Source organism: Sinohyriopsis cumingii, chromosome 2, assembly GCF_028554795.1.
Source record: "Sinohyriopsis cumingii isolate HCF-2022 chromosome 2, ASM2855479v2, whole genome shotgun sequence".
In the NCBI taxonomy this organism is placed as follows: Eukaryota; Metazoa; Mollusca; class Bivalvia; order Unionida; family Unionidae; genus Sinohyriopsis; species Sinohyriopsis cumingii.
The window spans coordinates 161,708,082-161,725,701 of record NC_142962.1 but is presented as its reverse complement, the minus strand read 5'-3'; the positions used below and the strand labels follow the sequence as shown (position 1 = coordinate 161,725,701).

The 17,620-nt window shown below is 39.7% G+C and overlaps 1 protein-coding gene across 1 annotated transcript in view; it reads left to right on the top strand.

The window, feature by feature from the left end:
* The first annotated feature begins 4,619 nt into the window (after positions 1–4,619).
* The window catches only part of LOC149806224 (uncharacterized), a 138,974-nt gene continuing 125,973 nt past the window's right edge, over positions 4,620–17,620 (top strand). The window contains exons 1-3 of the mRNA XM_089951175.1: positions 4,620–5,042; positions 9,375–9,474; positions 10,618–10,752. Of these exons, the coding sequence (XP_089807301.1) occupies positions 4,710–5,042; positions 9,375–9,474; positions 10,618–10,752 (568 nt within the window). The 5' untranslated portion in view covers positions 4,620–4,709. The remainder of the gene's footprint in view (positions 5,043–9,374; positions 9,475–10,617; positions 10,753–17,620) is intronic.

Genomic DNA, 17,620 nt, shown 5'->3' with positions numbered 1-17,620 from the left:
CTTAGACCGCGCCCCTTTTTTTTGTTATATCGTCCACCAGTAGCTTTTTCGAAAATTTTTTTACCCGCCGCTCCAGCAACACCTCCAGCAACACCTAACGCGGCCGCTTTTGCTAAGGCCGGAGCAGCCGCAGCTAGTAATGCCGGAATGGCCGCAAATAGTGGGAATATACCACCCGTTTTAACCATGTCTTTGATGGCGCTCGGGGAGAGATGGAATTGAACTCCAGTTTTTGATTCTAGGGCTTTATTGAAATGTTTAATCTGATTATTTGTCAACGATAATTTGTTTGGACCACCACCAATCTGATCTCGTTTTAGTGATATTTTAGTTCCGCATTTGTTGGCGGTTTTTGATTGAAGCTTTTTTACCTGACCCGGGGTCAGAGTAACATTAACATGACTATACGACATTTTTATATAAAATATATTTTTCTAAATAACACGATTAAAGATTTTCCACCGGTGCATCAACGACCCTCATTCGACCACTGCCACCTTCAAGTAACATGGCCTTGTCGCTAAGTATGACCGCGATCGCTTTGTAGGCGCCGCGAACAATTGGTGGACCAGCTATATCAGGAGGAGGGTTAGTAACATGAGCTCGAAAGTGTATATCAACAACAGATTGTTTGGATAAATCAAGATGTTCTAGTGAAAAATAATAAATCGGATATAGACCTGTAAAATCTAGTTGTGATATTTGCAAACCAGTATCTATATTTTGATCACGTCCCATGAATGACATTAAACGATGATATGCGCGCGCTACATGATTTTGTGCATAATTTAGTTGTATATCCTCGGATGGTTCTTGATGTCCATTTATCCGTAAGGAAACTTCACTAACTCCAAGGTTGTCAAATATCATATGTGAACGTTCTTGATTATTCGTCCGAGCATTATCTTGTAGTGCAATAAAAATATGTCGTGGTGCAGAAACACCCTGTTGTGATGCTATATGCCATGTAAATAAACCATTAATATTGCTTTGAGCAGCATCTGTGGTTACTGTTAACCATGATAGCAATGATTTACCACCTTGATCCATAAAAGATAGTAATTTTTGTTCCTCAGTAATAGATGGAGTCATTACTGGCATCCACAATGAAAGTTTTGATATATTTACTTTACCCTCGGCAACACCAGCACCTCGCCAGATTGCATCATTATCATTACCTTTTCTTACGAGCACAATTGTGTGTTTAGCTCCAAAGATGACTTTTCTAACATTTCTGCAAAATCCAAAGATGTGAGATAATGGAATTGCACACGAAAAATTTCTATCACCTCCCGACAGCGCTGATCGGCGTGTTGCAAATCCCAGGTTGTAAGTCGCATTAACGCTTCCTATAATATCAAAAGCAGCAGCTGGTCTGGCTGCTTGTTCAAAGTCAACTGGCTGTGGATCAGCTGCAGTACCTACTGGTGTTTGTACTTTGGTATACTGAACATGATCAGCGTTGTCAGTAATATCCTTAGCAAACATCATTGTTGGACCAGCTGATCTTGTAAAGTCGTCAGAATATCTCGCTAGACCAATTATTGTTGTAGCAACATCAACATCCTTCTGAATTGATTCAATATTTTTTCCATCAATCATGTATGTGGCGCTATCAAACAGTGCCATAATCCCGTTGTTGACAAAACCAACACGTAAATTAGCAGCATATGCCGTATTAGCTACAACATTCGTTACAAGTCTACCTTCTACTTCAATAAACGCTTCAGCGGGCAAGAAATATCTACTTGTATCATGAACCTGTAATTCGATTCTCCCCTGATGATTTGGTTGTCTTGCGTCATAAGAATAAAACTGATAATCACGTACAGATTCGTACTTAAGGACAGGTGCCTCCATATCAAATGCTGGGTCTGATTCGCGCCTGAACATTTTTATTATAGTTACCATTTTTCCAAATGATGATCATCGTCGACGAAGACCGCTTCCTGCTATTAAATTTGCTGTTATATTTTTTTCTGCTTCTTCAGATATCGCCGCTAGTTTTTGATTTGCAGCCTGATTTATTATTTTACTAACATCTGCAGGCATCACCTCAGTACTTGCCAGTTTCACCGGTGGTTGTTGTTTTCGTCGCAATAATCGTGCTAGTCTTTCTTTGATCGCCGAGAACGCCTTACCAGCAACATTGACAATTGCACCAGGAGCTTTATCACGAACAATATCAATAGCCTTCATCGATAATTGTTTTGCAACAGGTGCTACTTTTGGAGCTATCCTCGTGAATAATCCCCGAATGACATCACCAAGTCCATTTCCGTAAATAACACTATAGATTGATAATCGTGAGTTTACCGCTCTAACCTGTGTGGGTTTACGATGATTATCATGCACGATCATCTTATTTTATTTACCATTTATCTAACAACTAGTCATCAACGAGTTCATCAATAAGTTCTCGGTAAACGCCAATATCCATGATACCACCTTGAAATAGTCGCCGACAAATATCAGCTGCTTCATTAGTTATTTCTGGTGAATTATTTCCGGCACGTTTTCCTCCTATGAGAACTTCTAACCGTGATACGTCATTGATGATATTATCAGGACATAAACCAGATCCTGTTTTAGGTTCATCTTGAGGTGTTTTAAATACTGGTGGTTGCATTACCGGAGCAAGTACTTCAGTGGTGGCCGGGGGTGAGTCACCTTCTCGAAATCCATGTGGTGAACCTGTCGGTGTAAATGTCATTTTCGGTGCAGAAATTTTCTTCGAGAAGGGTGATTTAAGTGACTTTTTAGCCTTTTTAATTTCCGACATCAACCTTTGTTGTGGCGAAGAAGATTGTTGTTGTTCTATTTGTTGCAGAGGTGGAGGAAGCTGATACTGGGAGGACTCTCCTTGTTCTGGTTGTTCCCGTCTCCCTCTAAGTCTTTCTACTTCTTCTTTAAGTCTTTTAAATTCTTGACCTCTAGCTTGTTTTTTATTGTAATATACGCGATATATCCATTTAATGAAATTATCATCATTTGTTTTTTCATGACCGGGTTTTAAAATACTAGATTTATTAGATATATTTTTTGATATCATCTCAGGTAATTTCTCTCTTTCAGTTTTTCTAATTTCCTCAACAACTCCTTCGTTAAATCTTGCAATTAATCTTAAACTCTCTTCTGCTGTTTTGGGTTCAGATGCAAGTTTTTTTCTCACATCGGCGACTTCAGCACGAAGTTCTCCAATACCTTCAAGTATTTCCTCACCAACAGGTGGAGGCTGAGCTGCAGCTATGTCAGTTGGAAGGTCTCGTAAAATCTTCTTTGCCTGTTTAGTTCTTCTTGCTATTTTTTCTGATACCGGAAGAAGATCTTCTTTGATGACAGTTGTAACTTGTTCAGTAGCTGCAGTGACGGGCTTAAACAGTTTTTTAGTGTCCTCTTCATACTCAACTTTTGCTTCTTGCTGCGCTTGTAGATTTTTTCTAAATGAGTCTTTGACAGGAAGAAATTTTTTAATTGCTTCTAATCGTTCTCGAGCTGTTCTTGCAGTATGAGATTCTGGATGTACCATTTTTATTATAACATAATAATTTAATTAATATCAGCAAAAGAGGAGCAGCAGAGAGGGGTGATGATAAAATTAAATTTAATTAAATAGATATCATTAATATAATGAACAACTGTGCGTGGCTGCGTCAAGGAACCACTAACAATTGTAATAAAAAATGCCGTGGAGAATATTGCAAGAAACATAATTATCTTATAAAGAAAAATCCTCATGCTGGTCCACGAAGATGTGTTGGATGTAACAACGGCGTTAGAGGATTATATCAGATTTGTAAAAATTGCGGTGGAGATCGATACAGAAGTTTGATGATATATTATAAACACAGAAAGAACATAAATCCAAAAATAGAAAAACCACCATCAGAACTTGAATATTACTTGAAACATAGAACAAATAAAGATGAAACAAATAAAGATGAAACAGATGAAGATTCCCATGATTCAGATGATGATTCCCAATATTGATAGCAGCAGAGAGGGGCGTCTACGGTTCTGTTTGGGACAAACAATAATCGTAGACGTGGTAATTGACCTCTATGAGTGGTCACTATTTTTTTTGGTAAAACACAAGGGTGACCATTCCCCTAAGTGGTCTGTTCACCCTCTCTGCTGCTCCTTCTATCTCTACGCCAGGCAAGTATCACTAAAACTAAAATCAATGCAGGTTTGTGTAATCAAAGCCCTTCTGTGAATATTTTTCTACGCAGTCTGCCTCCATCTCATTTTTCTTTCTGTTAAAAATTAACTCGAGGTAATCCCCTGATAATTGCTGACAACAGTAGGTAGTTTGAGGCTCTTAATCCAACACGAGAGGCAGCATACCGTGAAAACAGAATCCTGAAAATTACATCAGTTATAAATATATTCCAAAACTAGTCACCGATAATGAATTTTATATGCGCCAATCAACATATACGCTTCTATTGTAGATATTCGTTTATATTTCCCTTGAGATACAGGGTTGTTAAAATGTATACAGAAATATAGCTATCAGTTGATTTGAAATATTAATGTACAGACAACCTGGAGACTCAATTGTTTGGAGACACAGTTACCAGGGTATTGTTTGTGGCAAACATTTCAGAGATTAGAATCTCACGGCTAGAATCTTGCAACAGGTTTACAGGTTTAATGTTTGTGCATGATAAACTTTTCTGTCAAGTCCGAGGGAAATATTGACCGTGATGAAGTGGTCATCGTTTGTGTCAGTATGGTGGGCGCCCTGTCTCCTCCTTTTACAAACAGGGATAGTATATTCTAATACCTGCACATCTTCTAACCCGTTGAAAGTGGTAGACGGAAAATCTTTGCAAGGATTCCGCATTTGGGCCTTACAGGTTCGAGATATCGTGCAGTGTGCGCGAGCGTGTGTGCAGCAGACGATCTGCAGGTCCTTCAACTTCGACAATAAGACGAACTTCTGTGAACTAAACAGCAAGATCAAGGAAGAAAAGCCAGAATTTGTGGTTGACAACGCCGCCATGATCTACTCAGACATATCTAAATGGGAACCGGAAGTGAGTTTAGATACTGTCTCTTATGATCACAGCAAATGCTATTCTTTCGCCCCCCATCTCTGTTTTGATTTTGTGAAAAATCTTTCTTTGAAAGTTGTACGTATGCATTGAGTTAATCTATTCCATCCATTATCTGATATCTTGCAGATATCTGACGACCCATTTAATGACTGCTTTTCGCCATCACATTCCATGATTTCAAAGAGATCCGTCAGATCCTCACTCGCCCCACAATGTTTTCGATTCAATGGATATGATACATGTACATTTCTTGCTCTTGTAGGGTCACAACATCTACTTTATGGACCCATTGCACTCACGAATATCTTAATCATTGATTGGTACACGATCTCTCAGAGGGGAGTAGTGTTGGTGGTGGTAATAATGTCGTTCATAAATATGGCCCCATCGCCATTACAGAAAGGAAAAGGGGAGTTTGAGACGCATGAAAACTGTAGACCTTTAACACTTGCCACTTTATTTCAAAGTGTTTCCAGTATGTCCAGTTGAAACTCTCATATATTAATTAGCTATTTTTATCATCGGATAATCAGATTACATTTACAAAGATTCAATCTACCGATAGGTATTTATTTGCTTTCAAGGAAGCTGTCAAGTATTGTCTAGTAATTGATAGTTATATATGTACTTGTTCTATCGAAAGGCATTTAACAGGGTAAACCACAAAAAGTTTAATTTTTGAAGCTTTGGATAATGGCACCTCTGCATATATTGCTTGACTTTTGTATCACCTGAACAGTTATTCTCTGTTATTCTCTGCAAGATGGACTAAATACCAGTCCAATGTCTTGCAAGTACTGAATGGGATTAAACTTGGAGAAGTGTTGTCCCCTTTTATTTGTACGATTTATATTGACGATCATACCTGGAGATAATGTAAATCTAATGTAGGTTGTTACATTGTGTATGTCTGAACAGCTTTGGCTATCCTAATGAGTGTCCGTAATTGTTTCTTCTGTAAGAGCACAGGGTATGTAGATAAGTGATGTCTGTAATGTCGAAATTTATATATTGTTTGATACTAAGATAAAAATTAATTGCATTTATGCTATTAATAAGGTTTTGACATTGGTTTAAATCCACAGTTAGTATCGAATGGATACGTTTTACACTTTGTTACGAAATGTGCATATTTGTACCGTGTAATTTCTGCAAACGTGTCCGATGAAGAGGCCGATTTGATTTTCAGCAGAGCACTTGGTGTACGTTCGTACGTGCTAAAAGGAGGGTTGAGGTTGGATTTGGAGTGATTAGTTACTCTGTTAAGGCTTTATTGTTTAAAAACTTTCTGTAACATTTGTATTCCTCCTTTTGTGATTTAATGTTTTGAGTCAGTGCACGATGTTTATAGCTGGTTTTGAGAGAGAGAGAGAGAGAGAGAGAGAGAGAGAGAGAGAGAGAGAGACAAACAGAGACAGAGAGAGGTCTCATTTTGTTTTGTAAATGTGTGTCTTCTATTTATTTGGAACTATGCTTAACCCGACACATGTGTTTAAAGCTAGACTGCAGAATTGTAGTAATATTCTATAATTTCGCAGTTTGATGTTTGGGGCATACCGTGAGTCGAGATGGATTAAGTATTTTAATATTCAACTTTTTTCCTTTTTAGAAGATAAAGTCGATTCTGCATAGGAACTCTAGTCTAATGTCATGTATATAATTTCAAATTTCTGTTTTTATGCAACTTTGTATATATTATTCTATGAACCATTTAAATTAATGAACATTCATTCATTCATCCTTCCTTCGTTCCTTCTCAATAATTTTCATCTACTTTCAAGACCTTGATAGCTCAGTATATATCTGGAAGTCTAGTGTTAGGAAAATGTAGTATTGATCTTTTAAGGGAATAACAAGTTGAGCGTTCTAAGGTTTAGCTTAAATAATTGAGGCAAAGCTCAGCAGATCGCGAAAATGTATATCCCACGAGATGAGTTTAGTCGTTAGGCGACCAGGTTCGAGTAGAACAGACTGTGCAGTCAATATTGGATCTGCCGTCCGGTTTCATGAATATATAAGCTACTGAAAGGAAATTACGAATCGATCTTGGGGTGCGTGTTGGCGCTTTTACCTATTCATATCTACAGAGATACACTAGCCTAACACTTTACAACAGATGTTGCTCGATAAATATAATATGAAATATGGAGCGTGAAAGGACGGGTACATGAGTAATAATATGAAAGGCAGAAAGAAGTGAAGTAGTGTCAATCTACGTTTTTGTGCCTTCATACTAAGACAAATATGGGTACCGTGGCGGGAATGAGATGTATTTACCTAAACAGAATGTGACATACAAAGGCAGTAGATTTAGCGACTGCTTCCGGTAATTTGATTCATATCCCTATTATGCGTTGAAACATGCTGTACTTGAAAACATTTGTTGCTGCTGACTTTTATATGAACTTCTTAGTATGATTTGGCCTGGTTCGGCTTGATGCTAAGGTCCGATATTTGACAGCGAGTATGTCCACTTGGTTTTCGGTCTATTAAATAAAATTGTCAGCCGGGCCTTAGTTCTCGTGGACGCATGATATTCCTATTGGAGATAATCTAGCAAGGCACTGACACTTTTTTCCATATCTGTTTGTGGTGTATTTAGCAGCCTTCAGCTGAATCATCTATAGTGTGTTGATCAGAGCTCTGTTTTATGACTTCCACACGGTCGAGCAGCACTGAGGAACATGGTCAGGGTTTTGTTATGTGGGTTCCACACAGTCGAGCAGTAGTGGTCGCACAAGCGAAAAACATACGGAACTTTTAATTTCCTCGTTGCGGCGCAGGAAACATACCGTACCGTTCCTTTTTTCACCATCTGTCTATTTTGGCGTTTTCAAGAGAAGACTTGACTGAATTCCAGCCCAAGATAATAAGTGGCCAGCTTGTGCACTTTAAGGGTTTAGTTAGAAATGATCGTAGCTTTCTTCCTGTTCAGCCTTAAGGACGGTGTATATTTCTGGGCGGAAGATATACCACACGTTCTTCCCCAAATAGCCGGTAGGTTCGGGCCTTGGATAATCGTGCAGCGCTTGAGGGCGTTGATTTCCCAGTAGACTATGGAATCGTCTGCTAAAAGCCTTATGTATGATTTGACGGTTGATGGTAGGTCATTGACGAAGAAGATAAGATCCAAAACGTTCCCTTGAGGTACTCCGCTAAGAACGTGATGGGTCTGATGTTGTTCCATCTGAGATAACCCTCATGAATTGTCTGACAAAAAATCTTTGATCAGGTTTAGAGCATTACACCTGATGTCATAGTGGTCCAACTTCCAAAGGCGTCTGTTATGGGGAACACGGTCAAATTCTTTACTAAAATCAAGGCCGTACTACCATTCTGTTCTCCTCGATCTGCGGTTTGGGAAAGCTCATCCACAAGGGCTAAGAATCGAGTTCCACAGCTTCGTCTGGCACCGTGTTGGCAGTCTGTTAGGATGCTGAAGTGGAGAAAGAGTAGAGGGACTATTTTGTAACTGGAGCGTTACCAATACGAATTCTTATCTGTTGCAGCATTTCATTTCTTTTAAATCAGGATTCAATAAGTAGAAACGGATAAATGTTGTACTATTAGTACAAATGTTCGATTATTCCTGGAGGCAACCGACATAAATTAAAAGTTCTATACTTTCGAAATGCACATTATATTTAGGTCGTTAGTTCCAAAATAGTGATTGGTATTATTTATAGAATTTGGCATTAATGATATACGAGCTCAATAAAGTTGCATACGTTAATGCATCACTGTGCTTTATAGTTGACGAAAGATAATGTTTTGAATGTGGGTCCAGAAAGTTGAAGATTATATTCTCTTTGCCGGAGTAACGCACCCTGTAGGATAATAATGAAACTATAGGTTTTCTATCCGTCTGTAAGATTTATTTATTAGAGTGATTATATCTTTAATATTTTTCGCAGTAAGAATTTTTTGGATATTAATTTAATACACGTGTCGTCCCATAGATGCAGTGTACAAAATACGTCAATATACAGACTGAAATGTCTATAATTGATGCTTAAGGTATTTTTTGGTAAAGGGCACTGACTGTATTGAAAAGACTCTCCATCAAATATGAAATAGTACAAAGTGGTTTCAATGCTTGTTGGTGCAATCTCTTTCGTGAAAATGTCAAAAGTTAACCGACCAGTTTTCGTTACAATAAATGTAATATTCGTCGCAGCTTGCACATGTTTAGAATCATTAGTGTTGTTTTCTTTTCTTGTTTAAAAATCAATATTACTTGCATATCTTTGTACATGTGGCTGTCATAACATCAGAACTGAGCTATATTTACTGTGCAATTATTTATCACAGATATTTCCCGAGTGTTTCAACAAGCCCTGTCCAGAAAATGCCGTGTGTTTACCAAAGACTCTAGCCGAACCCGGATGCGAATTTGCATGCCTTGATATACGTAAGAAAAAAAAATCCATTGCTACACATAAAACCATTATGTCAATAATCCATATATTTAAGGTTTTACTTGCTTCCATTCTACTGAGTATTGATTGTGATGTTGCCGTCAATCCGAGTTAAACTGCAATTACACGGAAAAACATTATATCGTCCATGCCTGACGTGCACGCATGCAAAGCTAGATACTTATATTGTATCGCATATGCTTCGTATTGTAATAAATTTATAGTACACTCGTTTTGGTTATAGCGCACCGTTTTAAGGAATTCTTATATTGTGGTGATTACTTGCCAGATTATTGGAATTTGTTGCAATGGAAATATTCCTTAGCCCGAAATAATTAGCCAATTACTAGGAACAAACGTCACGGAGTGAAGTGTTAGTGACTTTCCATTATGTTATGGTTCACTAGTAGTGAATTCAGGTAAAAACTGAATGAGTGACCCTGTAATAACAAACAAAGTCCCTACTAAAATTTAGTGGTGTACATTGTTTGTGTGACTGCAGTGACAGTATTTACGGTAGCAAACCGGTAAATTGCACAATGCAATCAGTAAGAAGGGACTTGGCAGATACCGTTTATGTTGCCATGGTGGCAGATGTGATGCAGTTGTACTGGCGAAATGTGCCTGGAAGCCACAGTGTTACTGGCCTAAGGTTGGGTAGTTAAAATAGTTCTCTGTGTTAGGAGATAAATGCATAGTTTGTACGGCGTGAACTGCCGGCGGTACGGAAACCTGGTGAAGAGAAAACATGCAGATGTGCGGTTGATATATATTTGGCAGGTTGTGAGATCTGTGGTCTTGCATTGATTAGAGTAAAAATTATATATAGAACGGACACGTCGGGCTTTCTGATTTACAACTGAAGTTGTATGGAAGTCTTTGGAAATTTGAGGTAAACTTTTAACTTCTAGCGGGAATCGCGCCAGGGTTTGACAACCGCTCGGTCAAGTAAAGACCCCTGGCTTGTAACAGTATTATTTCTTGGTGTAATTAATACTTTGTTCTTGTAATTTTCATTGTCTATAGTTATCACGAGTTAAAATAACACTCATCTTCACATATTAGACAACGCTGAACATAAAACTGAATTATGGCATAATCATAGCATTTGTTTGTTTTGTCATTTATATATGCAGCCATCTCATGTCCAGGAGGCAAAACGTACGGCCAGAATCAATCTTATCCCTGCCCCAAAGGACAGAAAGGCAGCGGGTTCTCTGTATGTCAGGCGGACTCCACGTGGGGTGAAATCAATTTCTCAGGGTGTGAAGGTGAGTAAAAGCTTCATCAGTCTTAAGGATTTTCAACACTACTTTTGACAAAGGAGTAGTGAAGGGGGACGATTCAGCCTCAATGGGAATTAGCATTACAGACCCCCCCCCCCCGGGACGGTTTAGCCTCAATGGAAATTTAACATGGAGAAAAATCGTGGGATTGTTTAGCCTCAAGGGAAATTTAACATGGAGAAAAATCGTGGGATTGTTTAGCCTCAAGGGAAATTTAACATGGACGAAAAATCGTGGGACTGTTGAGCCTCAAGGGGAATTGAACATGGGACTGTATAGCATCAAGGGAAATTTAACATGGGATTTAAAAAAAAATAAATAAAAATAAAAAAATGGGGTAGGCAATGGAAAGTCATTCTCTTTTCGAGACCTATGAGTGGCCCTGAAAAGGGCCTTTGGATTTCTTCTGCTTCTAATTTCTTCTATTTCTCCACCAACTTCTTATTTTCTCTCCTACACTCTTTCTCTTCTTTTCTTTCTTTTCTTCCTTTTTTCTCTTCTTTCTTCTTCTCCTCCTCTTCTTTCTTCCTCTTCTCATTTTCTTCTTCTTTTTCAAATTTTTCATTCCATTCTCTTATTCTTATCCTTTCCTCTTCATCCTCCTTCTCCTCCTTTATTTCTTTCATCACACCACTTATCATGTCCTTTGCTTTTCTTAAGTTATTAATCTCCATCTTCACTCGATGGGGACTATAAGAATAGTGATCTTCGTTTAGTCTCACTAGCATTTGTTCCATCATGCCCAAATTGTCCAGGACGTCTTGCAATGTTTGCAATTTATCGAGGTGGTTTGAAGCCATCTTCTCTGTAGAATGGTTTGAACGACGAATACTGTGGGTTCTTATACGAAAAGCGCGGACGTGATGGAAAACATGCCCCTAAGACATAAAATTGATATTACCTAAATCATCACCAAACAACGCGCGGACGTGAAGGAAAACATCCCCCTACTTTCTCATTTCATATAATCTACTATCCACATAAGTGAAACAACATTTAACAAACCCCAAATCTACTATTTACACACTCAAATCATTAAAACAAAATCCATAATTTACTATCCACACAATTATACGTGAGCGGTTACAAAACCCTAACTATACTCTCCACATACGCTAAGAAACAATAAACAAACCCATAATCTACTATTCACACAAACATACGTGAGCGCTTACAAACACATACCCTTACACTAGGAAAAAAGAGTCAGTGTTTATATTCACACTACTCTACCTACACACATTGGCAAATCGATTGTTATTTCTTTTCTAGAGTATTGGGTAGCCCTGGAAAGGGCTGTTGGTTTTTAACTCCAGATGCACCAATCTAATGCTGGCACCTTCCTGGCCTGGCACCACACACACATCTTCTACTCCAATCTTTCCAGTTGACTCGTTTGACTGGGAGCGCAGAGGGAGGATGATTAGCTTCATCACCCCAATCCTCTGTCTCTGGTATCTTGTAAGCCATCTTCTCTCCTATTTTCTTTTCCTCCTTATTTCTTTTGTCTTCTCTCCTCCTCTTCTTTCTTTATCCTTGCCTCTTCTACTATGGCCTCCGCGGCCAGTTCATTTACTATGCGCCTGGCATATTCCAGGTGCATCTGGAGTTCTAGCAGTTTCACAATTCTGGTGTTCATTCTGGTGTTGATCAATCAACAAGGGTAGCTAGACTGCCGAGTGATTTTTAATTTATAGTGAAAGCGCGGACGTGATGGAAAACATCCCCTAAAAACATAAAATTGATCTTACCTAGATCATGACCAAACAACGCGCGGACCTAAAAGAAACACTCACTCACTTTTTTATACTACCCATCACTATTCTAAAAAATTTTCATTAATCACTTCAATATACTATCCACATACGCAAAGCAATCCAATCCATCCCCAAATCTACTCTCCCCACACCTCTAACAGCAAAAAAGACACGATCTTAATCTACTATCCACACCAACTTACGTGAGCACTTACAAACACACAATCCTATACACAAACACATACCCTCTCACTATAAAAAAGAGTTAGTGTTTATATTCACACTACTCTACCTACACACATTGGCAAATCGATTGTTATTTCTTTTCTAGAGTTTTGGGATAGCCCTGAAAAGGGCTGGTTTTTTTTGTTTGCTATGACAATCTTTTAGTTTCTAAGAATGCGTCGTCCTCTGAGGATAAACTTTCTGACGATAGGTCTGCTTCTTCGGAAAGAGAAGAAGAACTCTTTGGTGATGATACGACAATCGACAAAGCCTCTCTCAGGTTCAGGTTACTCCTGCTGCTGCTGCTGCTGTTGTTGTTGTTGCTGTTGCTGCTCTCTCTGAAGTCTGTACTTCTCTGTCCATTCTTCTTTCTCCCTGTTCACTTCTTTTCTGAAGAGCTCTTCTATCAGGTCTTCAGTGACTTTTAACATTCTCACATTCTCTATCTCTTCTGGCTTCGGTATCAGACTGTGTCTGACCCTATGCAAATTCACATAGGCTTCGTTTAGCTTAGCTAGTTTGGAGCACATCTTCGTAGGAGGATGAGTCGACAATGGATGGTTAGACTGGAAACTCCCCCGGTTCTTAAAGTCAAAGCGCGGACGTGAAGGAAAACATCCCTCCACGGTTTTCGAGCCGGAACGTTCAAATAGTGTTATGGGAGGGATAATAAGAAGTCAAAGAGCACGAATCAACATTCTTATAGCCAAACAAAAGACAAAGGCATTTTTTTCAAAACACAACATTTTTTATTCAAAATCACTTAACACTAACCAACAACTATAACATTTTTAACAATAATCCAGCCATATAGCATCAAACATTTTTTTTCAAATCACAAACATTTTTTCAATTTACACATTATTTTGGACAGGGTTGGCAACGTTGTGAATGAAATTGTGATTTCCATTGTTGGAAGTCATTAGGCCATTGATGGACACTACGTTTCCTAGCTTGAGACAAAAGATAAGCATAATGGTCACAAAACCATCGATCTACTTTCACATCATTTCTAGAAGAAGAACGAGGATCAAAATGAGTCACTAAATGTTCTAAGGAAAAGCCCAGGCTGCGATGATGCAGAAAATACATACAATATTGTCCACACACCAAGGAATCTGTGCCTTGTAATTTCACATTATTGAATCGGGTGGTTTGAGCGTTTCTTCTCATAAAGTCAATGATATCGTCTTCCAAAGGGGGCAATCCGTACGAATCGAAATATTCCACACATCCTTCTTGAGGAAAGTAAACGGCTACCCAGTGGGTTCCTGGGAGATGACTGTCGTCCGTGTTGATCACGTAAGCTAGATGGTCTTGAGGTTTGCGATGAGGGAGTTCATCTTTAGCACAGACGACAGGATTCCAAGAAGACGTATACGAACTGTGGTTCAAAAGGTAATAAAGTTCCCAGGTATTCATTTGTGTGTTGTTTGATTCTTCTTCACAGGTAATAATAAGTCATCAATTCGATCCTGACTTTTTGCTTGAAAATGTCTGACAAATAACCGTTTCTTCGTTTCGTCTCCTCACTCTGATTCAGGAGAGCTTCGATGCGATCGATCTCTTGAGTGGTTAATGTTGGACAAGAATGTTCACGCAAGTCTTTATACCACTGGTGCAACACGTCTTCGTCCGAGATGAGACTCCAAGCATCGTCCAGATACTCGTCCAATTTTTCTTCTTGACTCAGCATCAGGTATTTATCGTGTTGAATTTGACTGGGATGATCGTTTTGACATCCATAGCAATCTTTCTTGATCAATTCCGTCATTTTTTCGACCAAGTGTTTGGAAAAACAGGAGACTAAATGGTATTCTTGTTCTGGCCATCTTGACTTCATCATGATAACTTCTTCTTTTTCCACGGTCTCCTCACATTCCATCTCCAAAGTTTCTCCACTAGGTAAAGAGGGATAACAGTCTTCCATGGTTTCTAATAGTCTAGAATGACTTCTCTCAAACTGTTGATTTCTATGGTATTATCAAATTCTGCATACAGGATGACGTTCACCGTTACATCAGGGTCTCGGTCTTTAAACTGAATTTCCACACGAATCTGGCCGGATTTTATAGGGTGGAAATGTCCCTCTTCGCTGCCTTGGTCTGGAGTGAAATCAAAAGCCCACAAAGCATAACCTCCTGCATAATCCTCGTACGTAATGCCGTGACTGGTGTTGGTTCGTAACTGTCCGGTGGCTTCGTACAGGGACAAGTACGATCTCAAGTAATTCTTGTTGGTAAAGTCAGGTTCGAAAGGTCGGGTACACAAGGTCTTGCCATCGCGACTGACTTCGATCTTGGACACGCTAAAGTGTCGAAAGTAGAAAGGATTTTTAGCGATAGCTCCGTTGAAGGCTTCATTCTCGACCATACCACGATTAAACGTTTGGGTAGCTGTCCTTGGAACAGATGATCTTGGATCATGGATTGCTGTCCCCTAGGAATGGTGAAGGTTTTCACTTCCACGCCACGTATGGGATACTTGGCGGTCGTTCTGCTCAACGTCTGACTAATGTCGTTTCCCACTTTGCGTAACACTTCCACGCGTCGTACGTAGAGTCTGGCTTCTTGGATTTTGGTTTTGTAATCGTCAGTATCAGCCAATAAATGGAAAGCGGTACTGCTCCGATTCAGTCTCAAGCGAACATACACCCCGTTCAGCAAATATTTCTCTTGCAACCACATGTCCAAATGCAAACGATCCATCAGTTCTAAACTTTTGTTGAGTCCTTTGATTTTTTTTCTTCGTTCTACAAATCCCTCATTGTGTTCTTTCTTTTCATCACCTTCCATTATTTCAAACTGGCTTATTTCGTCAGGTTCCCATAGCATATATGCACTGAGATGAGTATTCTTGGCATCTATTCCGTACGTCAAGAGATTTTCCAGGTAGGCACGATAAGGGTAAGTATCCATGCTGCTACTGACTAGTTTGTTATTCAAGTACAAGTCCACTCCACTGAACAAGGGATGTATGAAATTGTTGACGGGAGCTACTGCTTCATCGTCTATAGGACCTCCAGTCTTATCTAGAACTTTGACTTTCAGGTACAAGTAACTGCTATTCAGATCGATGTAATCTTCGGGCTGTCCTTTGATTTCAAACTCGATGGGAGCGGAATCGGTCAAAGAGGAGACGGGATGAAATTCCACCCACTGGGATTCTTGCATCGTCATCATGGTGGGGGGCATGGCAAACAGATCCAGTTCCGACTTGGAACAAGCGCAAGACTCTCGGTGCATCATTTTTTTCTGTTTTTTTTTTTTGTTCTTTCTCAATAATCGAAAACGTCTAAGTCTCGAACGGTTCTTCTTTTCTTTGTCTTTCTCGCTCTAGAAGTGTGAAGTCTGGTGAAAGGGTGTTTTCTTCGTCTCTTTCTGCCTTGTCCTTGCTGAATGCCTGACTCGGTAGCGTGCAGGGCATTTATAGGTGTGTCTCGTCGGCCTAAACCGTGTCCTCGCTGTCGAGCAACCCCTCGGTACACTGGATACATGACTTACGAGTCGTGAGAAAACCGTTTTCTAAAATGGAGTTTCACCGTGACTTTTCCTTTGGTGAATGGAATATTTTGTCCCAAATCTCCTTTTATAGCAATGTTGACCGTGTCCAAATACGACTTGCTGACAGGTAAATAGTGAGGATGTACAAATTCGCGGTGGACGTGGTAAGTGTTTCCACCTTCCTCGTCAGTGCTCGTGGCAGAATCCACTTTGAAAGGAATGACACGCAGTAACGGCACAGAGGTGTGTCCCACCACGTTGTGCTCCACCTCATCGGAATACACGAACATCAAATTCAGTCCTTGGTTCAGTTCTACCGGGGTACGAAATAACTTGCTAAAAGACTCGTTGTCGTAAATGATTGGTAATTCGTTTTTCTTGATCATGGCCATTCTCATGTTCATGTCTCCGCCCAACATGTCAAACAATTCAGGACAAAATAAAATGGACAGGGTTTTACTCCGCTCAAATTTCATCGAGAAGCAACGAGCTGCTTTGTTGTATTCTATGGTGACACTTTTTTGGGCACTCTCCAAAGCTTTCAGAAACACGACATTAAACCTGGATGCTATGGTGCTGACCAAATGTTGACCACTAAAATAATAGCCTGGGGGAATGAACAAGTGATAGGTGGTGTACTTTTGATTTTGTGTACGGGTTTTCTTGTCATATTTGACATGGGTATCCAAGTACTGTTGCACTTGCTCGTCATGAACTTCCACATCAAAAAAATTTTGATTGGGAAGGACACTGAGGACTTGGGTCGGGTGAATGATTTCCACTAAAGCCACTTCCCAATGGGCTTCGTGATCTAATGGGATGGCCTGAGGTAATTTGGCCGTGTAACAGCACAACGTGTTGTGGGGAAACACCTCCATGGAACTGTCACTGGGTAAGGTTAAGTAAAATTGGTTTTGGTAACTCATAATTCCAGAGTTCTGTGGCTGTCCGAGGGGTTACTGGACGTCAGAGGCGTGTCTTCGCCTAAAATGGGGTTCTGGTTGTGGTTGTTATTGGAGTGGTGACTGGCACTGGCACTGGACACAAGGTTCCCGTGGTTCCCGTTCGAAGTGAATTTCAGGGAGGGATTGGGAAGCAGGTAACCGATGCAACTGCTCAATAAAATGGTCCACAATTGTTTGTCTCCTTGATGCAAACTCAAATTGGCAATGGCTGCCCCGATGACACAATACACCACGAAGATTTGGCAGAAAAAGACGATTTGCGTTTTAGGCACACGTTCTCCACACCACACCCACAAGGGTTGTTTTTGTAAATCTTGCACAGAAGAACTAGGTGAAGGAGTGGTCGACCTAGCTGCGTCTGTGTGAAAGGGCATGATGGTCATTTCTTTTTATAGTCGATGAC